This window comes from Pelophylax lessonae (assembly GCF_965119305.1).
Source record: "Pelophylax lessonae genome assembly, contig: HAP1_SCAFFOLD_1212, whole genome shotgun sequence".
NCBI lineage: Eukaryota > Metazoa > Chordata > Amphibia > Anura > Ranidae > Pelophylax > Pelophylax lessonae.
This window is the reverse complement of record NW_028119171.1, coordinates 1-21,514: the sequence shown is the minus strand read 5'-3', so window position 1 is coordinate 21,514 and position 21,514 is coordinate 1. Positions and strand designations below refer to the sequence as shown.

The window sequence follows — 21,514 nt, the reverse complement described above, 5'->3', positions numbered from 1 at the left end:
CCATGTCCGATCTGTTCCCCATGTCCGATCTGTTCCCCATGTCCGATCTGTTCCCCATGTCCGATCTGTTCCCCATGTCCGATCTGTTCCCCATGTCCGATCTGTTCCCCATGTCCGATCTGTTCCCCATGTCCGATCTGTTCCCCATGTCCGATCTGTTCCCCATGTCCGATCTGTTCCCCATGTCCGATCTGTTCCCCCATGTCCGATCTGTTCCCCATGTCCGATCTGTTCCCCCATGTCCGATCTGTTCCCCATGTCCGATCTGTTCCCCATGTCCGATCTGTTCCCCATGTCCGATCTGTTCCCCATGTCTGATCTGTTCCCCATGTCCGATCTGTTCCCCATGTCCGATCTGTTCCCCATGTCTGATCTGTTCCCCATGTCCGATCTGTTCCCCCATGTCCGATCTGTTCCCCATGTCTGATCTGTTCCCCCATGTCCGATCTGTTCCCCATGTCTGATCTGTTCCCCATGTCCGATCTGTTCCCCATGTCTGATCTGTTCCCCATGTCTGATCTGTTCCCCATGTCTGATCTGTTCCCCATGTCTGATCTGTTCCCCATGTCTGATCTGTTCCCCATGTCTGATCTGTTCCCCATGTCTGATCTGTTCCCCATGTCTGATCTGTTCCCCATGTCTGATCTGTTCCCCATGTCTGATCTGTTCCCCATGTCCGATCTGTTCCCCATGTCCGATCTGTTCCCCATGTCCGATCTGTTCCCCATGTCCGATCTGTTCCCCAGATCCTTGTCTCTCACGCTCTATCATTGCTTCTCTCCACCTGCAGTCCTTTGTAGCAGAAGCCCATGTTGTTGATGGCGACCATCTTGCACCTGGGGAAATCCTCGCTGCCCAAGAAGCCAATCACAGACGACGATGTGGACCGGATTTCTCTGTGTCTGAAGGTTCTTTCCGAATGTTCTCCACTGATGAGCGAAATCTTCAACAAAGAGTGCCGCCTGTCCCTCTCCAACATGCTGTCCGCCAAGCTGGAGGAGGAGAAGATCTCCCAGAAGGTAACCTCCTGACTGCTCCTCCTTTTCTGTGTCCATGGACTTCTCTTGGTGTCCACTTTCCTGACAGGTCCCCTTTTTGTGTATCTATGGACCTCTGTTGGGGGTCATCCCTCCTGACCAGTCCCCTTTATGTATATCTGTGGACTTCTGTTGGCGTCCATCCCTCCTGACTCTATGGACTTCTGTTGGGGGTCATCCCTCCTGACAGGTCCCCTTTATGTGTATCTATGGACCTCTGTTGGGGGTCATCCCTCCTGACAGGTCCCCTTTTTGTGTATCTATGGACCTCTGTTGGGGGTCCCGGCTCAGCAGGAGAAGACTTAACATGATTGGCTCACCTTGTTCCCTTTACTCCCCACAGAAGGAGTCAGAGAAGCGCAGTGTGACGGTTCAGGCCGACGATCCAATCTCCTTCATGCAGCTCACCGCCAAGAGCGAGATGGCGTCTAAGGAGGATCAATTCCAGCTGAGTCTGCTGGCCGCTATGGGGACCACCCAGAGGAAGGAGGCGGCTGACCCTCTGGCATCCAAACTGAATAAAGTAAGTGCCCCGCCTTTGTGTCTTCCAGGAGGAGCCCCACATATAACTAAACTGTGAAGACCAACTGCCATTGTACATGTCAGTCATGTGACCTTCATTCCCCGGGCAGACAGTCCACCAGATAATAATGACCCCGCCTCCACCAGATAATGACCCCGCCTCCGCTCATCTTTATATTTAAATAAAAGAGAAGGCCAATCCAATAACCCCTTCAATACCCTCCCCCCCTTCCTGCCCAGGCCGACTTTCAGCAATGTCACGCTTTGCATGACAAAATAAATTGCATACTGTCAGCAGTGCAGTACATTGTCATCCTATAACTGGTTTGGTGATCAGGAATACTGACTGGTGACAGTATATATTAGAAAAAAAATGATATATATATCTATCTGATAGATACACACACATATATTTATTAGAAAAAAAAAATAGAAAATGTAATACCTAAAAAATATATTTATAAATATATATATATATATATATAAATATATATACAGGTCCCTCTCAAAAAATGAGCTTATTGTGATAAAGTTGATTATTTCTGTAATGTACTGATAAACATTAGACTTTCATATATTTTACATTCATTACACACAACTGAAGTAGTGAAGCCTTTTATTGGTTTAATATTGATGATTTTGGCATACAGCTCATGAAAAACCAAAATTCCTATCTCAAAAAATTAGCATATTTCATCCGACCAATAAAAGAAAAGTGTTTTTAATCCAAAAGAAGTCAACCTTCAAATAATTAGTTCAGTTCAGTTCTGCACTCGGTCGGTCGGGAATCCTTTTGCAGAAATGACTGCTTCAATGCGGCGTGGCATGGAGGCGTGGCATGGAGGCGATCAGCCTGTGGCACTGCTGAGGTGTTATGGAGGCCCAGGATGCTTCGATAGCGGCCTTCAGCTCATCCAGAGTGTTGGGTCTTGCGTCTCTCAACTTTCTCTTCACAACATCCCACAGATTCTCTATGGGGTTCAGGTCAGGCCAATTGAGCACAGTAATACCATGGTCAGTAAACCATTTACCAGTGGTTTTGGCACTGTGAGCAGGTGCCAGGTTGTGCTGAAAAATGAAATCTTCATCTCCATAAAGCTTTTCAGCAGATGGAAGCATGAAGTGCTCCAAAATCTCCTGATAGCTAGCTGCATTGACCCTGCCCTTGATAAAACACAGTGGACCAACACCAGCAGCTGTCATGGCACCCCAGACCATCACTGACTGTGGGTACTTGACACTGGACTTCAGGCATTTCCCTCTCCCCAGTCTTCCTCCAGACTCTGGCACCTTGATTTCCGAATGGCATGCAAAATTTGCTTTCATTCGAAAAAAGTACTTTGGACCACTGAGCAACAGTCCAGTGCTGCTTCTCTGTAGCCCAGGTCAGGCGCTTCTGCCGCTGTTTCTGGTTCAAAAGTGGCTTGACCTGGGGAATGCGGCACCTGTAGCCCATTTCCTGCACACGCCTGTACACGGTGGCTCTAGATGTTTCTACTCCAGACTCAGTCCACTGCTTCCGCAGGTCCCCCAAGGTCTGGAATCGGTCCTTCTCCACAATCTTCCTCAGGGTCCGGTCACCTCTTCTCGTTGTGCAGCGTTTTCTGCCACACTTTTTCCTTCCCACAGACTTCCCACTGAGGTGCCTTGATACAGCACTCTGGGAACTATTCGTTCAGAAATTTCTTTCTTTGTCTTACCCTCTTGCTTGAGGGTGTCAATGATGGCCTTCTGGACAGCAGTCAGGTCGGCAGTCTTACCCATGATTGCGGTTTTGAGTAATGAACCAGGCTGGGAGTTTTTAAAAGCCTCAGGAATCTTTTGCAGATGTTTAGAGTTAATTAGTTGATTCAGATGATTAGGTTAATAGCTCGTTTAGAGAACCTTTTCATGATATGCTAATTTTTTGAGATAGGAATTTTTGGTTTTCATGAGCTGTATGCCAAAATCATCAATATTAAACCAATAAAAGGCTTGCACTACTTCAGTTGTGTGTAATGAATGTAAAATATATGAAAGTCTAATGTTTATCAGTACATTACAGAAAATAATCAACTTTATCACAATATGCTCATTTGTTGAGAGGGACCTGTATATATAAACAAAGTAACACTCTACCACTATGGGGAGGTGATTAGGATTTCTTCTTTTTTTTTTTTTTTTTTTTTTTTTACTTTTTGTTATTTATTTTTTATACACACTATAATTTCTTAGAACTGTGAATGTCTCCGTTATAAGTAGGGTTGAGCGGACACCTAGATGTCCGTGTTCGACGGGTTCGGCCGAACTTTAAAAAAAAGTCCGGGTCCGTGTCCCGGACTTTTACCGAACTTTTCCCGGACACCGAACCCCATTGAAGTCAATGGGGACCCGAACTTTAAGGCACTAAAATGGCTCTAAAACACCAAAGGAAAGGGCTAGAGTGCTGCAAATGGCAGCAAAACGTAATTAAGAGCATGGCAAGTGCTCTGCAAACAAATGTGGATAGGGAAATAACTTAAAACAACAAAAAAAAACAGAAAAATAAAACAATGTTCTTCTTCATCTCTGAAGGGCGAGGCCCATATGGAGTAGGAGGGAGGTTGAGGTGGTGGTGGATGTGGCGGTGACATAGGCGTGCGCACAGGGTGTGCTGGGTGTGCCTGGGCACACCCTAATCACCTAGGGCACATAGCATTGCCAGTGAGGAGATGGGAAAGATCTCCCTGGGACCTGCTCTGCTCTATTTCTCCTTGCCTACAGGTACATGGCCCCGATACATTACTCTCCCTGCTGGCAAACACATGCATGTGTATTTCAACTTTGGGGTGCACACCTTAATGCAATAGGCTGCGCACACCTATGGGCGGTGTAGGTGGAAGCGGCGGTGGAGGAGGACCAGGGCCGGATTAACAGCATCATGGGCTTGGTGCTGAGGATTTTGAAGGGCCTTAGGGCCGTGCCTTGCCATGCACCCAGAGGAGGAAGGGTGCAGCCATGCATGCCTAATTCAACATGGGATGCTGTCTCTGAAGCCCATAAACACATCCATGCATCGCCAACTGTCCCTCCTTGTCCGGCCTTCACGCTGTGTGGGGAGGTTCTGAGGGTGCTGCCTGGGGAAGCGAGCATAGAAGCCAGACTTCTGTGTTTACAAGTGACAGAAGAGCGGTAACAGTGAATATGGCCAACCCGGGGCCTATATAAAAGGTAGGGGCCTGGAGCTGCAGCTCCAATAGACCCTACATTAATCTGGCCCTGAGGAGGAGGACGAGGTAGCCAACACTGCTTCTTTTCACAAATTTTAAATGAGGGTACACCCCAAAAGAGTGAGAAAGAGCAAAAATGGAACAATGGGTGGGTAAGGTCGGTATCCATTGCTATTCTGCATAAGGTACGGAAAAGTCCCGTGGGATCCATGCCTGGTTCATTTTAATGAACGTGAGCTTGTCCACATTGTCTCTGGACAGGCGGCTGCGCTTGTCTGTTATAACGCCCCCAGCCGTGCTAAATACCCGTTCAGATAATACACTGGCTGCAGGGCACGCCAGCACCTCCAAGGCGTAAAGGGCAAGCTCAGGCCATGTGCCCAATTTGGAGACCCAGAAGTTGAAGGGGGCAGACCCGTCATTCACTACATGTAGGCGTGTGCACACATACTGCTCCACCATGTTGGTAAAATGCTGCCTCCTGCTAAGACGTTCCATCTGAGCTGCTGGTGCTGCTGTTTGTTGTGGCGTGCTGACAAAGCTTTTCCACATTTCGGCCATGCTAACCCTGCCTTCTGAGGTGCTGGCGGTGCCCTGGTTGCGTTGGCGACCTCCTCCTCCTCCTCCTCTGCCTTGTGCTTCCACTGTGGCCCCGCTGTCAGATGGGAATGCCAGCAGCATAGCGTCTACCAGCGTGCGCTTGTACTCGCGCATCTTGCGATCGCGCTCCAGTGAGTGAATTAAGGACGGTACGTTGTCCTTGTAACGGGGATCCAGCAGCGTGGCCACCCAGTAATCAGCACAAGTTAGAATGTGGGCAACTCGGCGGTCGTTGTGGAGACACTGCAGCATGTAATCGCTCATGTGTGCCAGGCTGCCCAGAGGCAACGAAAGGCTGTCCTCTGTGGGAGGTGTATGGTCCGTGTCCTCTGTATCCCCCCAGCCACGCACCAGTGATGGCCATGAGCTGGCCTGGGTGCCACCCTGCTGTGAACATGGTTCCATCTCCTCCTCCAGCTCCTCCTCCTCCTCATCCTCCTCATCCTCCAGAACTGTGCCCCTGCTGGACAATTGCGTCCCTGGCGTTTGCGTGTGCAGGAACCCACCCTCGGAGCCCCTTGCGAATGACTGCCCTGAAAGCCTTGGAAATGTTACCTCTTCATCCTCCTCCTCCTCCTCATCCTGTGCCACATCCTCTTCCATCATCGCCCGAATTGTTTTTTCAAGGAGGCATAGAAGTGGGATAGTTAAGCTGAGAACGGCGTCATTGCCACTGGCCATGTTGGTGGAGTACTCAAAACAGCGCAACAAGGCACACAGGTCTCGCATGGAGGCCCAGTTATTGGTGGTGAAGTGGTGCTGTTCCGCAGAGCGACTCACGCGTGCGTGCTGCAGCTGAAACTCCACTATGGCCTGCTGCTGCTCGCACAGTCTTTCCAGCATGTGCAAGGTGGAGTTCCACCTTGTGGGCACGTCACATATGAGGCGGTGAGCGGGAAGGCCGAAGTTACGCTGCAGCGCTGCCAGGCGAGCAGCAGCAGGGTGAGAACGCCGAAAGTGCGCACAAACGGCCCGCACTTTCTGCAGCAGCTCTGACATATCGGGGTAGTTTTTAAGGAACCTCTGCACCACCAAATTCAGCACATGCGCCAGGCAAGGGATGTGCGTCAAACCGGCTAGGCCCAGAGCTGCTATGAGATTTCGCCCGTTATCGCACACCACCAGGCCGGGCTTGAGGCTCGCTGGCAGCAACCACTCATTTGTCTGCTGTTCCATGCTCCTCCACAACTCCTGCGCGGTGTGTGGTTTGTCCCCCAAACAGGCAAGTTGTAAAACTGCCTGCTGTCGTTTACCCCTGGCCGTGCTGAAGTTGGTGGTGAAGGTGTTACGCTGTCCGGATGAGGAGGCGGTAGAGGATGAGGAAGCGGAGTAGGAGGAGTTAGGAACAGGAGGCAAACTGAAGCGCCCTGCAATCCTCGGTGGTGGAAGGACATGCGCCAAATTGCTATCCGCCTCAGGCCCATCCGCCACTGCATTTACCCAGTGTGCCGTTAGGGAGATATAACGCCCCTGACCGTGCTTACTGGTCCACGTATCCGTAGTTAGGTGGACCTTGGCACAGATGGCGTTGCGCAGTGCACACCTGATTTTTTCCCCCACTTGGTTGTGCAGGGAAGGGATGGCTTGCCTGGAAAAGTAGTGGCGGCTGGGCACGACGTACTGTGGGACAGCCACCGACATAAGGTTTTTAAAACTGTGCGTCTCCACCAGACGGAATGACAGCATTTCAAAGGCCAATAATTTTGAAATGCTGGCATTCAGGGCCAGGGATCGCGGGTGGGTAGGGGGGTACTTCCTCTTCCTCTCAAGTGTTTGGGAGATGGAAAGCTGAACGCTTCCACGGGACATTGTGGAGATGGTTGTTGGTGACCCAGGTGGTGGTGTTGCTGACAGATCGTCTGTTTGCGGGGTGGCAGGTGCCGGTATCACTACAGATGTGGCTGGAGCGGCCGAGACTGCAGCAGAAGAGGAAGCAGGATGAGCCAGAGACGTTTCTTGGTTTTGAAGGTGTGTACTCCACTGCAGCTCGTGCTTTGCACTTAGATGCCTGATCATGCAGGTTGTGCTCAGGTTGAGAAGGTTCATGCCTCGCTTCAAGCTCTGATTGCACAGGGTGCAAACCACTCGTGTCCTGTCATCAGCACATTTTCTAAAGAACTTCCACGCTAGAGAACTCCTTTGAGCTGACTTTGGTGCGCTCGTTCCCTTGCTGCGTTGGGCAGTAGCGGGCGTAGTGTCTAGGGCACGGCCGCTCCGCTTCTGCACCCTGCTCCCTCTTCTGCTGTGCTGGTGGCTCTGTGCGACCACCGCCTCTTCCTCCAAACTACTCAGTTCACCTGCATGACGTTCATTCCATGTGGGGTCGAGGACCTCATCGTCCTCCACATCATCTTCCACCCAGTCTTCACCCCTGCCCTCCTTGTCGGTCTCCACAATGCTGAACGCCGCAGCAGTTGGCACCTGCGTTTCGTCATCATCGGAGACGTGCTGCGATGGTCCTTGCATGTACTCATCTTGAGGAATAAGTGGTTGGGCATCGCTGCACTCAATCTCTTCCACTTCTGGGGCAGGGCTAGGTGGATGGCCCTGGGAAACCCTGCTGACAGAGTCCTCAAAAAGAATAAGAGACTGCTGTATGGCTTGGGGCTCAGACTGCTGGCCTGATTTGCAAGGGGGTGAGGTGAAAGACGGTTGGACATTGGCTGCAGGTGCCAACTCTGACCTTTCTGCAGTAGACTGGGTGGGAGACAATGTGAAGGAACTGGAGGCACTGTCAGCAGCAAACCAATCTACTATCGCCTCAACTTGTTCTGGCCTCATCACTTCTAGGGGCGTTTGATGCCCTACCAAATACTGATGCAGGTTCTGTCGCCTACTCACACTTGAGGAAGGTGTTTCACTTGTGCGTGTAGCTGGCACAGATCGACCATGTCCTCTCCTTGCAACAGGAGCTCTACCAGCAGCACCACGACCCAGGCCACGGCCCTTATTTGACGGTCTCCTCATATTTCTGTAATTTAAGATCTTGCCCTAGAAAGGTTTTTATTGAATAGCGGAATAGAAAATATGATCCAAAAAAAGTGTATGTATATCACACGTACACAACCACACTAGGCCCCAATTACTATTGTTTGTACCCCTAAAAGGCTAGATGAGGAGTAGGGGGAGTATGGAACAGGCAGCACCCTCAAACCTTCAGAAGTATGAGATGAACCCCAACAACTTGGAAAGGTGGATCTCTCTCACACGTACCGACACAGACTATCCCGCAATTCAATTGATCCTCAAAGGTTTTTATTGAATAGCGGAATAGGAAATATGATCAAAAAAAGTGTATGTATCTCGCACGTACACAACCACACTAGGCCCCAATTACTATTGTTTGTACCCCTAAAAGGCTAGATGAGGAGTAGGGGGGGTATGGAACAGGCAGCACCCTCAAACCTTCAGAAGTATGAGATGAACCCCAACAACTTGGAAAGGTGGATCTCTCTCACACGTACCGACACAGACTATCCCGCAATTCAATTGATCCCCAAAGGTTTTTATTGAATAGCGGAATAGGAAATATGATCAAAAAAAGTGTATGTATCTCACACGTACAGAAACACACTAGGCCCCAATTACTATTGTTTGTACACCTAAAAGGATGGATGAGGAGGAGGAGGAGTATGGAACAGGCAGCACCCTCAAAGCTTCAGAAGTATGAGATGAACCCCAAAAACTTGGAAAGGTGGATCTCACACGTACCGACACAGACTATTCCGCAATTTAATTGATCCCCAAAGGTTTTTATTGAATAGCGGAATAGGAAATATGATCAAAAAATGTGTATGTATCTCACACGTACAGAAGCACACTAGGCCCCAATTACTATTGTTTGTACACCTAAAAGGATGGATGAGGAGGAGGAGGAGTATGGAACAGGCAGCACCCTCAAAGCTTCAGAAGTATGAGATGAACCCCAAAAACTTGGAAAGGTGGATCTCACACGTACCGACACAGACTATCCCGCAATTTAATTGATCCCCAAAGGTTTTTATTGAATAGCGGAATAGGAAATATGATCAAAAAATGTGTATGTATCTCACACGTACAGAAGCACACTAGGCCCCAATTACTATTGTTTGTACACCTAAAAGGATGGATGAGGAGGAGGAGGAGTATGGAACAGGCAGCACCCTCAAAGCTTCAGAAGTATGAGATGAACCCCAAAAACTTGGAAAGGTGGATCTCACACGTACCGACACAGACTATCCCGCAATTTAATTGATCCCCAAAGGTTTTTATTGAATAGCGGAATAGGAAATATGATCAAAAAATGTGTATGTATCTCGCACGTACAGAAACACACTAGGCCCCAATTACTATTGTTTGTACACCTAAAAGGATGGATGAGGAGGAGGAGGAGTATGGAACAGGCAGCACCCTCAAAGCTTCAGAAGTATGAGATGAACCCCAAAAACTTGGAAAGGTGGATCTCACACGTACCGACACAGACTATTCCGCAATTTAATTGATCCCCAAAGGTTTTTATTGAATAGCGGAATAGGAAATATGATCAAAAAATGTGTATGTATCTCACACGTACAGAAGCACACTAGGCCCCAATTACTATTGTTTGTACACCTAAAAGGATGGATGAGGAGGAGGAGGAGTATGGAACAGGCAGCACCCTCAAAGCTTCAGAAGTATGAGATGAACCCCAAAAACTTGGAAAGGTGGATCTCACACGTACCGACACAGACTATCCCGCAATTTAATTGATCCCCAAAGGTTTTTATTGAATAGCGGAATAGGAAATATGATCAAAAAAAGTGTATGTATCTCGCACGTACACAACCACACTAGGCCCCAATTACTATTGTTTGTACCCCTAAAAGGCTAGATGAGGAGTAGGGGGGGTATGGAACAGGCAGCACCCTCAAACCTTCAGAAGTATGAGATGAACCCCAACAACTTGGAAAGGTGGATCTCTCTCACACGTACCGACACAGACTATCCCGCAATTCAATTGATCCTCAAAGGTTTTTATTGAATAGCGGAATAGGAAATATGATCAAAAAAAGTGTATGTATCTCGCACGTACACAACCACACTAGGCCCCAATTACTATTGTTTGTACCCCTAAAAGGCTAGATGAGGAGTAGGGGGAGTATGGAACAGGCAGCACCCTCAAACCTTCAGAAGTATGAGATGAACCCCAACAACTTGGAAAGGTGGATCTCTCTCACACGTACCAACACAGACTATCCCCCAATTTAACTGATCCCCAGAGGTTTTTGATTGAATAGCGGAATAGAAAATATGATCCCAAAAAAGTGTATGTATATCACACGTACACAACCACACTAGGCCCCAATTACTATTGTTTGTACCCCTAAAAGGCTAGGAGTAGGGGGAGTATGGAACAGGCAGCACCCTCAAACCTTCAGAAGTATGAGATGAACCCCAACAACTTGGAAAGGTGGATCTCTCTCACACGTACCAACACAGACTATCCCCCAATTTAACTGATCCCCAGAGGTTTTTGATTAAATAGCGGAATAGAAAATATGATCCCAAAAAAGTGTATGTATATCACACGTACACAACCACACTAGGCCCCAATTACTATTGTTTGTACCCCTAAAAGGCTAGGAGTAGGGGGAGTATGGAACAGGCAGCACCCTCAAACCTTCAGAAGTATGAGATGAACCCCAACAACTTGGAAAGGTGGATCTCTCTCACACGTACCAACACAGACTATCCCCCAATTTAACTGATCCCCAGAGGTTTTTGATTAAATAGCGGAATAGAAAATATGATCCCAAAAAAGTGTATGTATATCACACGTACACAACCACACTAGGCCCCAATTACTATTGTTTGTACCCCTAAAAGGCTAGGAGTAGGGGGGAGTATGGAACAGGCAGCACCCTCAAACCTTCAGAAGTATGAGATGAACCCCAACAACTTGGAAAGGTGGATCTCTCTCACACGTACCAACACAGACTATCCCCCAATTTAACTGATCCCCAAAGGTTTTTGATTAAATAGCGGAATAGAAAATATGATCCCAAAAAAGTGTATGTATATCACACGTACACAACCACACTAGGCCCCAATTACTATTGTTTGTACCCCTAAAAGGCTAGATGAGGAGTAGGGGGAGTATGGAACAGGCAGCACCCTCAAACCTTCAGTATGAGATTGTGTTCACTGTACCCCACAAAGATTGAGTTCACTGCACCCCACAAAGATTGTGTTCACTGCACCCCACAAAGATTGTGTTCACTGCACCTCACAAAGATTGTGTTCACTGTACCCCCCAAAGATTGTGTTCACTGCACCCCACAAAGATTGTGTTCACTGCACCCCACAAAGATTGTGTTCACTGCACCCCAAAAAGATTGTGTTCACTGCACCCCAAAAAGGATGTTGTTCACTGCACCCCAAAAAGGATTTTGTTCACTGCACCCCAAAAAGGATGTTGTTCACTCCACCCCAAAAAGATTGTGTTCACTGCACCCCACAAAGATTGTGTTCACTGCACCCCAAAAAGATTGTGTTCACTGCACCCCAAAAATGATTTTGTTCACTGCACCCCAAAAAGGATTTTGTTCACTGCACCCCAAAAAGGATGTTGTTCACTCCACCCCAAAAAGATTGTGTTCACTGCACCCCAAAAAGATTGTGTTCACTGCACCCCACAAAGGATTTTGTTCACTGCACCCCAAAAAGATTGTGTTCACTGCACCCCAAAAAGGATGTTGTTCACTGCACCCCAAAAAGATTGTGTTCACTGCACCCCACAAAGGATTTTGTTCACTGCACCCCACAAAGATTGTGTTCACTGCACCCCACAAAGATTGTGTTCACTGCACACCAAAAAGGATTGTGTTCACTGCACCCCAAAAAGATTGTGTTCACTGCAGCCCAAAAAGATTGTGTTCACTGCAGCCCAAAAAGATTGTGTTCACTGCAGCCCAAAAAGATTGTGTTCACTGCAGCTCACACACAGAAAAATGGATGTGGATCACTGACACCTGCCTATCTCCAATCCCACACCACACAGCAATATCGATTGTAGTTTGTAGAACACAGTTTCCCTAAAATTCAGCAGACTCTGTCCCTAACAGGATTGAGAAGAGATCGTAGATCAGGATTGAGTGCAGATTCACCCCACCCCCCACACAGCAATATCGATTGTAGTTTGTAGAACACAGTTTCCCTAAAATTCAGCAGACTCTGTCCCTAACAGGATTGAGAAGAGATCGTAGATCAGGATTGAGTGCAGATTCACCCCACCCCCCACACAGCAATATCGATTGTAGTTTGTAGAAGACACTGACCCTATATAATTCAGCAGACTCTATCCCTAAAATGCCTACAACTCGCCCTGCTTAAACACTCCGACCTGTCCCTCAATTCTATCCGGACACAAATGGTTTTTTCCTGCCTATCTTTCCCTAATCAGCAGCCAGCACGTTGATGTGTGCTCTGTCCCTGAATCTAAGCAGCATAATGACGCCGCTGCGGCTGCCTCGAACTTATAAAGACTTGGTCACATGCTTCAGACGGCCAATCACAGCTACTGAGACATTTGCAGGCATGGCTGGGATGGCTTAAGGCACACCAGTTAAACGATTGTTGATTGGCTGTTGAAAGCCCGCCATGAAAAGAGCGCCAAAGCATGCAAAACCCGGAAATAAAACGACCGAACACGGATTTTTACCCGAACATACAGTAAAGTGTCCGTGTCCGTGTTCGGGTACAAAAAATCCAATTATTCGGTACGAACACGAATAATACAGTCCGTGTTCGCTCAACACTAGTTATAAGCAACCATTTTTTGTGAATAAATACTCTGTTATGTTCACTATTGTGATTAGCTGTAATTGGCCACAACTAATCACATGGTACAGATGGACTGTGATTGACCCTGTTTGTACCATGTGATGACTGTGACCAATCACAGAGCTCATCACAATAGTACACAATGAATGGCAGGAATCAAAGCCTTTCATTGCGTACAACTGTCATGTGATCTGTGATTGGCCACAGCGATCACATGGTACTGGCTGCGGGCCGGTACAGTGATCTGTCATCGGCCGTGTCTGGTAGACAGTGGGTGAGAAATGGCCCTGGAGTGCGGCCTGATCCTCGGAGGACGTCCTATGCTGTCCCCTGAGCTCCCGCCTGGCTGGGAAGGGGTTAATAAACTATTTGTGGAGGTAGGTGTTTGGGTGTGTATACCGTTTCCTCTTTCTGTTATGAAGGTGAATGGTATAAATGGTGAATGTTATAATTGGTGAATGTTCTCTGCTTTCTTCCAGGTGACACAGCTGACCGGCTTCTCAGATCCCGTGTACGCAGAGGCGTATGTACATGTAAACCAGTACGACATTGTCCTGGATGTGTTAGTTGTCAACCAGACCAACGACACCCTACAGAACTGCACGCTGGAACTCGCTACACTCGGTGAGGATATCAACCAGGAGACGGGGGCCCTGGCCTGTAGGCAAGGGGAATTCGGGCCTCTGGATTGTAGGCAAGGAGAGCTGGGGCCCTGGTTGTTGGGAGGAGATGAGATTTTGGCCCTAGTTTGCGGGGGCCAGTGGGGGTCCCCCTGGCTTGCGGGGGGCCGGTGGGGGCCCCCTGACTTACAGGCCGGTGGGATCCCCCTGGCTTGGCTGCTCAGAATGTCCAACCACTAAGAGATTTTTGGAAAGACTTGTCAATAAACAACGGTAGACACGTCCATCCTCATCTCCAAGGTAGCAGAAGGAGGTGCCAGGGGGTTCAATGTTCCATTATCCAGTAATTATTGAATTACCAGTTGTGGGCAGACTGGTTCAGAACAGGAATGGGGTCTGTAGATGTGATAAGTTGTTCTGCATCTCATTAGTTGTAGTTCCTTGTTGGGGACACCAGGTGGCAGTAGTGCCCTTTACGCACATTTCACATTATGAAGCTTAGTCACGATCGGCAGGTGAAAGCTTTTGTGCTGCTTGTTGTAGCCAATGAGGTTTAACCTTCATCTCCGCACTGGAGTTAGATGATGAATCCTGACACCGCATTGGTTGCTGTGGAGTTTTCTCGGCTCCCGATAAAAGGGACAGTATGACTGATCTTCTTCTAATTCCAGGTGACCTGAAGCTGGTGGAGAAGCCGTCTCCTCTCACTCTCGCTCCGCACGACTTCGCCAACATCAAGGCCAACGTGAAGGTGGCCTCCACAGAGAACGGCATCATATTCGGGAATATAGGTGGGTGTGGTCTGCCGTCAATATTATACATTTACAATGGAGGGATTTGTGTAACGAGTCCACTGTATAAGCGACTATTTTTATGAATGACATCCATTCGTGTGCCATTGTGTATAATTGTGATTGCTGTGATTGGCCACAGCTATCACATGGTACAAGTCTACTGTGATTTGTCCCCTGTTCCATGTCATCACTGTGACCAATTACAGAGAGCCAAAAGAGAAAGTGAGGTCACTCAGACATCAGCCTTCACCCCTCCAGTGAGACTCCACCCCCACAGGGACAGAAATATGGTGGACAGATAAAGGTTAATGTCTTGGTGACCTCACTTACTCTTTTACGTGTGGTGTTGATGGGAGGAGCGTTGTCACCCTGGAACAGGAAGTCTGTAACTGGTATAATCACCAGGTGAAAATAAAGAAAACGAACGCAGCCGCCATGTCTGAGTGATGAGCTGTGTAATCCAATCTGATTTCTGGGTCTTACCTGGAACTTTGTGTCCCCCCCCCCCCCCCCCCCCCCCGCAGTGTACGACGTGTCGGGAGCCGCCAGTGACCGGAACTGTGTGGTCCTCAGTGATATCCACATCGACATCATGGATTACATCCAGCCGGCCGCCTGCACAGACACCGAGTTCCGGCAGATGTGGGCGGAGTTTGAGTGGGAGAACAAGGTTAGTGTGTGTCTCTATGTACTCTCCACCTGGGGGCGCCATTCCCACTGCTATTCACTGCACTGAGAAATCCCACAGCGTCCATTTCTGTGTCCTCCAACATCAATGGTCTTTGTGCTGCAGCTGGAGGATGTAGATTTGGAATGGAGAGGGCTGTGATCTATAAATCCCCTCCACTAGCCCTGCAGTGTGCCGCCTGTCCTGCCTGAATAGTGGAAGGTGTACTGTCCACATGTGAGGCCCTTCATGGGATAGGTGGATACTCCTACTTACCATCTATGTCAAGGTGGCATATTGGACACATTTATATTCTGCACATCGACCTCTTTAAGGCACGCCTGGGTGAGTAGTGGGGGGGAGGGTGGATCTGGGGGTGTCAGAGGCCTATAGGTGGGATCTGGCAATATTGAGACCTAAGTGGTGGGAAGGATCTGGGTGTGTCAGAGAGGTTTATGGTGGGTAGGAATTGGTCATGTCTGGTCTATGGTGGGTGGGGTCTGGGTATGTCAGGTCTATGGTGGGTGGGGTCTGTGCATGTCAGGTCTTTGGTGGGTGGGATCTGTGCATATCAGGTCTATGGTGGGTGGGATCTGGGTGTGTCAGGGAGATCTTTGGAGGGCAGGATGTGGGCATGTTAGGTCTATGGTGGGAGGTCTTTGTTGGGCGGGATCTGGACATTTCAGATCTATAGTGGACGAGATCTGGGTGTGTTAGTGCGGCCTATGGTGGGTGGGATCTGGCTGCTTCAGGTCTGTGGTGGGTGGGGTCTGGGCTTGTCAGATCTATGGTGGACCGTATCTGGGTGTGTTGGAGAGGTGTGATTGTTGCGTGAACTGGGCATGTCCGGTCTATGGTGGGCCAGATCTGTGCGTACTACAGGGGTCTTTGAAGGCCGGGATCTGGACAGGTTAGCTCTGTGGTGGGTGGGATCTGAACATGTAAGGTCTATGGTGGGAAGGATCTGGGTATGTCAGGTCTATGGTGGGAAGGATCTGGGTATGTCAGGTCTATGGTGAGAAGAATCTGGGTATGTCAGGTCTATGGTGAGAAGGATCTGGGTATGTCAGGTCTATGGTGGGAAGGATCTGGGTATGTCAGGTCTATGGTGGGAAGGATATGGGTATGTCAGGTCTATGGTGAGAAGGATCTGGGTATGTCAGGTCTATGGTGGGAAGGATCTGGGTATGTCAGGTCTATGGTGGGAAGGATCTGGGTATGTCAGGTCTATGGTGGGAAGGATCTGGGTATGTCAGGTCTATGGTGAGAAGGATCTGGGTATGTCAGGTCTATGGTGAGAAGGATCTGGGTATGTCAAAGATCTATTGTGGGCTGGAACTGGGTGTGTCGTGTCTATGGTGGGTTGAATCTGGGTGTGTTATAGAGAGGTCTGTTGTGGGCAGGATCTGAGCATTTCAGGCTTTTGGTTGGTGGGGGTCAGATGTCTATGCTGTGATCTGGGCGTGTCAGATGTCTATGATGGGATCTGGGCGTGTGAGAGGTCTATGGTGGATGGGATCTGGGTATGTTGAATGTCTGTGATGGGTTGGATTTAGGTGTGTTGGATGTATATGGTGCGTGGGATCTGGGGAGTTCTGGTGGGTGGGAGGGATCTGGGGAGTTCTGGTGGGTGGGATCTGGGGAGGTCTGGTGGGTGGGATCTGGGCAGGTCTGGTGTGTATGGTGGGACCTGGGCATGTTGGATGTCTATGGTGGGTGGGATTTGGGTATGTAAAATATCTATAGTGGGTGGGATCTTGCCGTTTTTAGATGTCTATGGTGGATGGGATCTGGGCAGGTGTGTATGGTGGGATCTGGGCAGGTCAGGTGTGTATGGTGGGTGGGATCTGGGCAGGTCAGGTGTGTTTGGTGGGATCTAGGCATCTTAGATATCTATGGTGGGTAAGATCTGGGCGTGTTAGAGGTCAATGGTGGGTGGGACCTGGGCGTGTTAGATGTCTGTGATGGGCGGGACCTGGGCGTGTTAGATGTCTGTGATGGGCGGGATCTGGCAGTTAGCCATTCATAACAGTGATAACAGACCGTATAGATCGGGAGGGGGTCATATTTGGGGGGGGGGGGGTATTCCCCTGGATAGACTGATTTGGGTCTTTATATTTGTATGCAGACAGAAGTTGGCTGCAGTTTCTCAGATTCCCTCCAATCTCCTTTTCTTGGAATAAAACTGCGAATCATTTCCTGTCTGAGTTCCAGCCACTCGGATATCTCCTTTTAGAATCCATCGTTCTGTCTGCTTAATGCTGATATCTGATTGGCTGGGCTGGGTTTTGCTAGTTTGCACATCATTTCTCTCTTGTAATAATCCTCCCGCTCACTGACTCCGCTCTCCCTTCAGGTGACAGTGAACACGAATATCCTGGATCTAAACGAGTATTTGCTTCACATCCAGAAGTCCACAAACATGAGATGTCTGACCCCAGAGAAGGTGAGTGACCCCCCAGGCCAAGAACTAAGAATGCTTCATGCAATCCTCCCTGGGAAGTTGTGGGCGGGGTCTCGGGTGGCCATGTGTTCAGGGCTCCCAGGCTGGGTTGGCGGGGTCTCAGCTGGCCATGTGCTCAGGGCTCCCAGTCTGGGTTTGTGGGCGGGGTCTCAGCTGGCCATGTGCTCAGGGCTCCCAGTCTGGGTTGGTGGGTGGGGTCTCAGCTGGCCATGTGTTCAGGGCTCCCAGGCTGGGCTTGGTTGGTGGGCGGGGTCTCAGCTGGCCATGTGTTCAGGGCTCCCAGGCTGGGTTGGTGGGCGGGGTCTCAGATGAGTCTTCTCTAAACAAGTATTTACTTCACATCCAGAAGTCCACAAACGAGAGATATCTGACGCCAGAGAAGGTGAGTGATTTCAACTGGCCGTGTGTTCAGGGCTCCCAGGGTGGACTGGGTTGGTGGGCGGGGTCTCAGCTGGCCGTGTGTTCAGGGCTCTTAGGGTGGGAGGGGTGTCAGCTAGCCGTATGTTGAGGGCTCCCAGGGTGGGCTGGGTTGGTGGGCGGGGTCTCAGCTGGCCGTGTGTTCAGGGCTCTTAGGGTGGGCGGGGTGTCAGCTAGCCGTATGTTGAGGGCTCCCAGGGTGGGCTGGGTTGGTGGGCGGGGTCTCAGCTGGCCGTGTGTTCAGGGCTCTTAGGGTGGGCGGGGTGTCAGCTAGCCGTGTGTTCAGGGCTCCCAGGGTGGGCTGGGTTAGTGAGTGGGGTCTCAGATGACCCTGTGTTCAGGGTGGGCGGGGTCTCAGATGGCTGTGTGTTCAGGGCTCCCAGGCTGGGCACATGGGGGGGTCTCAGACTGTCGTGTTCAGGGCTCCCAAGCTGGGCTGATGGGGGGGGGGGGGGGGGTCTCCGACAGTCATGTGTTCAGGTCTCCCAAGCTGGGCTGGATTGGTGGGTGGGGTCTCAGATGGCTCCCAGGCTGGGCTCATGGGGGAGTCTCTGACAGTCATGTGTTCAGGACTCCTAGGCTGGGCTCATGGGGGGGGGGGGGGGGGTCTCCGACAGTCGTGTGTTCAGGGCTCCCAAGCTGGGCTGATGGGGGGAGGGGGGGTCTCCGACAGTCGTGTGTTCAGAACTCCCAGGCTGGGCTGATGGGGGGGTCTCAGACAGTCGTGTGTTCAGGACTCCCAGGCTGGGCTCATGGGGGATCTCGGACAGTCGTTTATTCAGGACTCCCAGGCTGGGCTCATGGGGGGTCTCGGACAGTCGTTTATTCAGGACTCCCAGGCTGGGCTCATGGGGGGTCTCGGACAGTCGTGTGTTCAGGGCCCCCAAGCTGGGCTCATGGGGGGTCTCGGACAGTCGTGTGTTCAGGGCTCCCAGGCTGGGCTCATGGGGGGTCTCCGACAGTCATGTGTTCAGGACTCCCAGGCTGGGCTGATGAGGGGGGGGGGGGGGGGTCTCCGACAGTCGTGTGTTTAGGGCTCCCAAGCTGGGCTGATGAGGGGGGGGGGGTCTCGGACAGTCGTGTGTTCAGGGCTCCCAGGCTGGGCTCATGGGGGGTCTCGGACAGTCGTGTGTTCAGGGCTCCCAAGCTGGGCTGATGATGGGGGGGGGGGTCTTGGACAGTCGTGTGTTCAGGGCTCCCAGGCTGGGCTCATGGGGGGTCTCGGACAGTCGTGTGTTCAGGGCTCCCAAGCTGGGCTGATGATGGGGGGGGGGTCTCGGACAGTCGTGTGTTCAGGGCTCCCAGGCTGGGCTCATGGGGGGTCTCGGACAGTCGTGTGTTCAGGACTCCCAGGCTGGGCTGGGGGGCGTCTCCGAAGGCTTTGTGTTCAGATCTTCCAGACTGGGTTGGTAGGGCCTCGGACAGTCCTATGCAGGGCAGGGGGTGAGGTCTCTGACAGTCGTTTGCTCAGGGCTCCCAGGCTGTAAGCTACCCTAGGTCTGTAAATACTTTAAAGAATCTGTTGCTCTTTGCGGGGGAGGGGGGGTCACATGACATGCTGGTGCCGGTGTGCAGTGGCCCCGGTCCCAGGCGTATGAATGTGTTTTAATGGAAAGATTCATCTGTTTTGTTTGCTCCACCCACAGGCCTTGTCCGGGTCATGCGGTTTCATGGCAGCCAATCTCTATGCTCGCTCCATATTCGGTGAGGACGCCCTTGCCAATGTCAGCATAGAGAAGCCAATCCACCTCGGACCCGACGCTCCAGTTACCGGTCACATACGGATCAGAGCCAAGAGCCAGGTGAGGGGCTGCCGGGCCACGTATACATCTCTCATACAGTGCTGGTTCTCTGTCTTCTTTTGTTGATCCTCTGCTTACAGTACTAAGGGTTCATTCACATAGGTGGCTGGGGGGCAGTAAAATCAGGCAGTATGTGTAACTAGTTTTGTCTTCCCCGCAGGGGATGGCGCTGAGCCTCGGCGATAAGATCAATCTATCTCAGAAGAAGCCGTCTGTATAGATGGAGCCGTACCCAGAATCCTCCTCTCTGACTCCAGCCGCCAATCATCATCCATCATGATTTGGGCCCCGCTGTGCTCCACCCGTGTGCTTCGTAGAATGTAGAATTCCTGGCGGAGAATTCCTCATCATTCCCAATGTTTCTCTTTTTTGTGTTTTATCAGTTCACTAACCGAGTTCAACAATAAATCTGTCTTTTGATTAATGGTGGAGTGGGTGTGTGACTCCAGGGGATGGGGGTGGGGGGGGGGAAATGTTAGCCGGCCAGCGGTGCTCCGTGTCTGCCGACCTGAAGCGGCTCCGCCTGGATCTGTGAGATTCTCTCATTCTGTGATAGGTGGAACCAATCGCTTTACTGTATGAGAACAAACTTCTGCGGCTTCCATGATACAGTGCCCCCCGGGTCTAGCGACCAATCGCTAGGCCTTAACACTGTTATGTGATGCAAGGGGCGGGGTCTTAACCCCCCTCCCCCATAGTCCCACACTATTATTAATATTATTATTATTCTACATTTATATAACTCTGACATATACCGCAGTGCTGTACAGAGATCACTGAGCCAATCACATCAGTCTCTGTACCAGAGGAGCTTACACTCTAATGTCCCCTCCCCCACAGTCACATCAGTCTCTGTACCAGAGGAGCTTACACTCTAATGTCCCCTCACCCACAGTCATATCAGTCTCTGTCCCAGAGGAGCTTACACTCTAATGTCCCCTCACCCACAGTCATATCAGTCTCTGAACCAGAGGAGCTTACACTCTAATGTCCCCTCCCCCACAGTCACATCAGTCTCTGTACCAGAGGAGCTTACGCTCTAATGTCCCCTCCACCACAGTCACATCAGTCTCTGTACCAGAGGAGCTTACGCTCTAATGTCCCCTCCCCCACAGTCACATCAGTCTCTATACCAGAGGAGCTTACACTCTAATGTCCCCTCCCCCACAGTCACATCAGTCTCTGTACCAGAGGAGCTTACACTCTAATGTCCCCTCCCCCACAGTCACATCAGTCTCTGTACCAGAGGAGCTTACACTCTGTCTCCTCCCCCACAGTCACATCAGTCTCTGTACCAGAGGAGCTTACACTCTAATGTCCCCTCCCCCACAGTCACATCAGTCTCTGTACCAGAGGAGCTTACACTCTAATGTCCCCTCCCCCACAGTCACATCAGTCCCTGTACGAGAGGAGCTTACACTCTAATGTCCCCTCCCCCAAAGTCACATCAGTCTCTGTACCAGAGGAGCTTACACTCTAATGTCCCCTCCCCCACAGTCACATCAGTCTCTGTACCAGAGGAGCTTACACTCTAATGTCCCCTCCCCCACAGTCACATCAGTCTCTGTGCCAGAGGAGCTTACACTCTAATGTCCCCTCCCCC

At 50.4% G+C, this 21,514-nt stretch overlaps 1 protein-coding gene across 1 annotated transcript; it reads left to right on the top strand.

Annotated features, from left to right (window-relative positions):
• Positions 1 to 809: 809 nt before the first annotated feature.
• Positions 810 to 20,335, top strand: LOC309544142 (coatomer subunit beta-like; the record flags this gene model as incomplete). The annotated part of the gene is made up of 8 exons (XM_082276515.1): positions 810 to 1,019; positions 1,381 to 1,560; positions 13,627 to 13,771; positions 14,439 to 14,558; positions 15,086 to 15,231; positions 17,585 to 17,674; positions 19,756 to 19,911; positions 20,072 to 20,335. The coding sequence occupies 8 exons, from the start codon at positions 810 to 812 to the stop codon at positions 20,129 to 20,131; spliced, it is 1,107 nt and encodes a 368-aa protein (XP_082132641.1). The 3' UTR covers positions 20,132 to 20,335.
• Positions 20,336 to 21,514: the final 1,179 nt, after the last annotated feature.